The following is a 6,889-nucleotide window of genomic DNA, read 5'->3' as shown; positions in this document are numbered from 1 at the left end:
ATCCATGGTGGGTAGGTGATCGGTTCCGGAGTGTATTATATAAATTGTCTAACTAAAAAAGGAAATGAAAAAGGAAGTGGGTAAGATCGGCTTGCCACTGTTGACTTGGATAGGCCCGAAACTCGACGTTTCATTTGCCACTGTTGACTTGGATAGGCCCGAAACTCGACGTTTCATTTGCATTATTAAATTCGAATTATTTATTGAAACAACTGCAAAATCCACGTGGCAATTAAATGAAAATTACTTCCCTCCAATTTACATTGAGTGTGCGGTTAAAATAGGTTAAAATTTCCATAAGTAACATAATTAAGATCGTAGATTTCAAAAAATAAAAAACATAATTAAGATTGATAAGGAAAAGAAAAAAAAGAGTAAAAACAGGAAAAAGAAAATGAAAATTATGGAGATTATCACATGGGTGTAACTAATTTCTTGCTCAATTATGAGTTTTGATAATGAAATACAGTAACCAACCAGACAAAATGAATCTGGTTGACCTCATTCGCAAACTACCCAAGAAAAGGGGAAAAGTTTTGCCCTTTTATGGACTGTCACTACAAACTCAACTGAATCTTGTGGGGTTTTTTTCCTCAAGAATTTCACACTGCCATCAGCTGTTGGAAGAATTATCTGTGGAAAAAGATGAGATTTTTCTCACATTTCAGCAAGATTCTGCATAGCCATCCTACTTCAGCCAAGCTTCTGGTTCTTGCTTCTCTCAGGTTTTGACTGCACATTTCATGCTTCCCCTGAGTTTAATTTTATGGTTTGGCACAATTTTCTGTTCCCAGTGTTTTTCTTGATTCTTTTGCTCTGTGATAGATTCCTTCTATTGGTATGTTTATGATGAACTGAATCTGGTAGTTTCCTTTATCACTTTAGCTTGAGCTTCTCATTTTCACCAATAAATCTGAAGAAAGATTTTCTTAGATGAGGAATTTATAGGGAAAATAATGAATGAATATGTTGATTTCGAAAAAAATTGGGGAGGATTGTTGCTGAAATATAATGAAGAGCTTGTTCAAATGTGTAGAAACTTTTGTAAAACTTGAATTTCTTGTGATCCTTCACTTGGTGAATTTGGAATTTATGGAGTATTTAATAGAGTATTCCCTGTTCCAGTTGAGACTAATTCATCTGTAGATTTCAATAATAAATTTACCACTTATCATGAAAAAAAATAAAAAATAATGAGAAGTTCATTTAGCTTGATGTTTTCGTTATGTTGCACTAGTTTGGTTATTGGATGGATTATTTGGAATTCTTTGTAAATATACTAGTTTGGATTCATGTTATGGTATGTACGTTGGTATACCGTGCTGTGGAATTGTAACGGAGTTTTGTCCTTTGCTTGCTGGCTGTTTACAGCGGCGGAGGAGGCCTCGTTGCCTATGCAGATCTTCCATCAGATAAGGAGAAACAAGGTCTTCTTGTACATGATCACGGGGAAGCTCGGAAGAAAAAAGTCTTGGTGCTTGGGACGGGATGGGCCGGTATTAGCTTCCTGAAAGATCTGGATATCTCATCCTACGATGTGCAGGTGGTCTCACCACGGAATTACTTTGCGTTCACCCCTTTGTTACCCAGTGTCACGTGTGGAACGGTGGAGGCACGGAGCATTGTAGAGCCAGTTCGCAATATTGTGAAAAAGGTAAACTAATTAAATGTTTGAAGTGTGGTTTACACTTATTGAAGACCTCGTTGACAAAGACAAGAATCGTGCAGAGGAACGGAGAGATTAAGTTCTGGGAAGCTGAATGCCTCAAAGTTGATGCTATGAACAAAAAGGTTATCTGTCGATCCAGTGCTAATGAGAATCTACCGGGGAACAATGAGTTCTCTTTGGAATACGATTATTTGGTCATAGCCGTTGGAGCACAAGTAAACACATTTAACACTCCTGGAGTCTCGGAGAATTGCTATTTTCTGAAGGTAATTAATTTCCTTGTTTTGCAAAACCATAGAAACATGGTTTAGTTTTCCTTGCTAATTTATCAATGTTGTTTCGTGTAGGAAGTCGAAGATGCTCAAAGCATCCGCAGGGCTGTTATAGATTGTTTCGAGAAAGCTGTCCTTCCTGATCTGACTGAGGAAGAGCGGAAGATCAACCTCCATTTCGTGATAGTCGGAGGAGGTCCAACAGGTGTGGAATTCGCTGCGGAGCTTCATGATTTCATTTATGAGGATTTGGTCAAAATATACCCGTCGGTTAAAGATTTAGTGGCGATATCACTGATACAATCCGGTGACCATATCCTCAACACGTAAGCGACAGCATTGGCTCAATTAAAGAACTTTGTTTTTCCTAATTATATGGCTGCAAAATTTTTGATTTTGGGATAACAAACCAGATATCTGATCACTGTTTAGGTATGATGAGAGGATTAGTTCATTTGCTGAGCAGAAGTTTCAACGAGATGGCATCGAGGTTTTAACAGGACACCGCGTATTGAGTGTCTCGGACAGAATGATTGACGTCAAAGCAAAATCTACGGGGATGAATGTTTCTATACCTCACGGGATGGTAGTCTGGTCAACTGGAGTCGGCACGAGGCCAATTGTGAAGGACTTCATGGAGCAAATCGGCCAGGTAATTAATTTACGTATTATGGAATGTGATGCTGTTGTTCCACCACAGTTACTTACTGTTTTCCTTGCTGCATTTACAGAGCAACCGGAAGGTTCTTGCGACTGATGAATGGCTTCGAGTGAAGGAATGTGATGACGTGTATGGTCTTGGCGATTGCACCACTGTAGATCAGAAAAAAATCAAGGTAGGCGTCTGAAAAAGTCTCCTCGTTTCTCTCATCAACTGTGTACTTATGTCTCGTCTGGTTGTGTTTCAGGAGGATATTTCGGCCATATTTGCAGCTGCGGATAAAGACAATTCCGGCACCCTAACTATAGAAGAGTTCAAAGATGTGATTGAAGATGTAATCATCCGATACCCCCAAGTCGAACTATATCTGCAGAACAATCATCTATCCGACATAACAGAGCTACTAAAAGACGCAGATGGAAATGAGAGAGAAGAAGTGGATATTAAAGAGTTCAAGTTAGCACTATCAAACGTAGATAAGCAAGCAAAGAGCCTTCCTGCTACTGCTCAAGTAATAAGGCAGTGTTTAGATTGATCTTTGCTAGTTTGATCCTCGACTTATACGCGTAGTTTTGATCTTTTTAACGTACGTGCTAGGTTGCTGCTCAACAAGGTGCATACCTTGCTAGGTGCTTCAACATGCGAGAGAAATGTCAAATTGAACCCGAGGGTCCTCGGAAGTTCAGAAGTGGTGGCCGCCATGAATTCCGTCCCTTCAGGTAGATATGCCACAGAATCAAACCCCCAATCTCTCATCGTCTTTTGCTTGATTCATATCCCACTGAAAGAGTAGGATTGAAGAAATCCTAGTAAAGAAGGCACAAATATCCAATTATATATCTTATCAATCATGAAAAGTAAACGTCTCCTTAATAATATAAAATGTGGTGTGAAGTTGAACCAAGGCCTACTAAATTTTCCTATAAATCTGTTTTAAGCCTCGTTTTCTTACACGGCCTGGCTTCGCTCATTTGTCGGCTCTCAATAATATTACTAGGCTTTACTGTTGCTTCTTGCACGATTCAAATTCTGATATCAGTCTACTAATCTACATAGCTCGAGAGTTACTGATTTCTCTATATGAACATTTAAAGTTTTACTCCCTTTTTTGATATATCTATATATATCTCGTGTCTTGGACACTAGGTATCGCCATCTAGGGCAGTTTGCACCTCTCGGAGGCGAGCAGGCAGCAGCGGAGCTGCCTGGCGACTGGGTGTCCGTCGGCCACAGTACGCAATGGTTGTGGTACTCTATATATGCAAGGTCAGTTTATAGTTTCTTTTTTTATATATAATAAACCTTGTTTTCTATATATAAGAGCATGTAATGCATCTCCGCCTATCCTCTTGGGGGGTTCAATCTTGTAGATGAGATAGATAAGATTGATACGATTGATATGCTAAATAATCCACTCAACTTTGGGGTGATAAATAATCATCCAGATGAATGATTAGAATGCGGGCTAAGTTATCTATCACGAGCCGAATCATGCAAACCAGGCACTTCATTAAGTTTTAATTATTTTATCAAGCACATCTTATCAGTTATCACTCAAATTAAACGCCTCCTTAGGATTTACGATTTTCTTTTTTCGTGCAGTAAACAAGTTAGCTGGCGGACGAGGTATCTCGTAGTCGGTGACTGGACTAGGAGGTTCATCTTTGGGAGAGACTCGAGTCGTATATAAAACATGGGAGTTTCACCACTTCGATAAACAGAAAGCTTCTTTCTCTCTTTGATGTGATTCTTTGATACATATATGTTTATATAGAAGCTGCTTTTCTTTGTATTTTCATGCATATGTAAGATTTGGGATTATCTTTGTTGATATGTGCAATGTTTGTTCTTTAAAAATAGTCTCACCATTACTTCTTTTACATTCGGTTTGGGCAAACAAGAAAAACAGAAAGCTCGAGAATACTATTGCTTTTGGTTCAAGTAAAAAAATGGAAAGGAAATATAATGAAATAGTAAAAGGGATGAATGGTAACAATCATTGAAATATTTGATTTTTGTCTGGTTATTGTTTTTTAATGTTTTTCCATAGCTCGTATGGAGTTTTTCCATGTCTTTGAGTGAGGAAGGAGCGATTCTGCGTGTAGCATGCGTTGTTGACTGCTTCGGCCCAAAACTTCAAGGGGAGTTTTGATTCAGCTAGCATCGTCCTTGCTGCTTCCTTCAAATACCAGTTTTTTTCTTTCTGCAACTCTGTTCTGCTGTGGAGTTCTTGCTGCAGAAGTTTGATGACTGATTCCTTGTTCATCACAATGCTCTCGAATGACAGCATTGAGGAACTCAGTCCCACGATCTGATCTGATGCTGATGATGTTGACTTCCTTTTCAACGCTCAGTCTTCTCAGCAGCTTTGGCAGTTCCTCCAATGTCTCTTTCTTCTTGAAGAGAAAGATAACCCAAGTATATCGTGAATAATCATCCACAACTACTAAGGTGTACTTCCTACCGTTGTAGCTTCTTGGAGTGATCGGGCCAAACAGATCCATGTGAAGTAGATGCAGAATCCTTTCAGAGGAGTGTCCTGACTTTGACTTGAATGACATTCACATCTGCTTTCCTCTTTGGCATGCTTCACATTCTTGCTTCTTCTGAAACACAATAGAAGGGAGACCTTCTACCAGTTGATGTTTAGCAAGCTTGTTGATCGTCTTGAAGTTGAGATGGTTGAGTCTCTTGTGCCACAGCCAGTTGAGCTCCGAGTTACTTTTGCTGATGAAGCATGTTTCCGGTGGGCTGTCTTCCCATGAAACGACGTAGAGACTTCATTGTCTGAATCCTTTCAGAACCACCTTCTTTTGATTGTTTATAACAGTGAATTCATCCTTCTTGATTTTCACTGTGAAACCACTGTCACAAAATTGACTCACAGACAACAGATTATGTTTAAGACCAGAAACAAAGCTAACATTACTGATACTGGCGTTACCCATGTCGAGCACACCGTAGCCTTTTGTTTCTCCGATTGAGTTGTCTCCGAATGCAACTTTGGATCCAGCTTTCTCAACATACTGAGATAGATATTCTTTGTAGCCCGTCATGTGCTTTGAACAGCCACTATCCAGATACCATGTTCTGATTGAAGCTTTAACTTCTTCCTTCTTTTTGTGTTTCCTGACATTGACCTGCAAGGAAGAGTTGGTTCAGGCACCCAATCAAGATTTGGGTCTTTCGATGTTAACTCGAGTTCCCTTTGGAACCCATATCTGCTTCAGAATTGGTCTGGCTGATCTCTTGCGCTTTGTTGACTGTCTAGTTGACGATGTTAGTGCTTTAGTTGGCACACGAGCATTCTTCTGTTGAGAAATTCCTTTGAAGGCCTCACTCTTGTAGCAGTTCTGTCTGATGAGTGGTTGAGGTCTTCTTTGCTCGGCAAAGTATCTTCCTTGAGATACTAAAGTCTTTGCAGATTTATGGAGACTTGACTGATGTCGTGTGACATAAGTCATTTGATGTCCAGTTGCTTGTCGTCGTGGATGTCGCTTGGCTCGATTGGACTCATCATTGTTTTGTCTCCATGGATGTTGTTCCTTCTGAAACTGAACTGACTGATGTGGCCTTTCTTCCCCCTGGATTGGTGAGGAAGTTTCTTCTTGATTCCTGATGTTCCTTCCCCGATATTTGACTGAAATCTGCTTTCCAGTCTTCTTAGTAGGATGATCTGGTTGGGGGCCTCATTTGCTCGTCTGTAGCTCCGTGGAGGTGGAACATTTGATCTTGCCATCAGTTTGCGTTTGCGAACTTCATCCATATCATGATCTCTTGATTCTTCTGATGTTGTGATCTCAGAAGGATCGTCCTTTGAAATGATCATGATATTCTTTCCTTTGTCAGCTACAACCTTTCCTCCAATGCTTTCAACAAGGCCTTTTGATGGAAAGTTGCTCATCATGGGAGACTGCATCATGCAGTTCTTGACTGTTTCTTCCAGCTTGTGATTGAGCCTCTTGATCTTATGAGATGCTCTCTCACATTCTGAGTTGGAGATTCTGAGCTTTTCTTCCAGTCGACTGTTCTCCATGATTAGCTGATCAAGACAAGTTTCATCCGGAAAGTAGATGATCGTCTGATTCTTAGCTCGTTCATCATTGATCTCCTTGTCCATTTTCTGATTCTGCTTGAGGAGATCTTCGAACATTTTCCTCAACTGACAGTGATCAGTCATGAGTTGATCAAACTCGTCAGTTTCATCGGATGAGCTACCTCCAGATTCTTATTGGTCTCCTGAAAGCATCAGGAAGTTATCAGTATAAGGAGTTTTTGAATGAGAGA

At 39.9% G+C, this 6,889-nt stretch overlaps 1 protein-coding gene across 1 annotated transcript; it reads left to right on the top strand.

Moving 5' to 3' along the window:
- The first annotated feature begins 336 nt into the window (after nt 1-336).
- LOC131009206 (external alternative NAD(P)H-ubiquinone oxidoreductase B1, mitochondrial-like) lies at nt 337-4,459 on the top strand. Its single transcript, XM_057936460.1, has 10 exons — nt 337-725; nt 1,372-1,654; nt 1,729-1,935; nt 2,017-2,267; nt 2,374-2,593; nt 2,673-2,777; nt 2,850-3,113; nt 3,200-3,321; nt 3,749-3,868; nt 4,205-4,459. The coding sequence occupies exons 1-10, from the start codon at nt 646-648 to the stop codon at nt 4,290-4,292; spliced, it is 1,740 nt and encodes a 579-aa protein (XP_057792443.1). The 5' UTR covers nt 337-645; the 3' UTR covers nt 4,293-4,459.
- Nucleotides 4,460-6,889: the final 2,430 nt, after the last annotated feature.

This window comes from Salvia miltiorrhiza, chromosome 2 (assembly GCF_028751815.1).
Source record: "Salvia miltiorrhiza cultivar Shanhuang (shh) chromosome 2, IMPLAD_Smil_shh, whole genome shotgun sequence".
Lineage (NCBI taxonomy): Eukaryota > Viridiplantae > Streptophyta > Magnoliopsida > Lamiales > Lamiaceae > Salvia > Salvia miltiorrhiza.
This window is presented reverse-complemented; position numbering and strand designations above follow the sequence as displayed.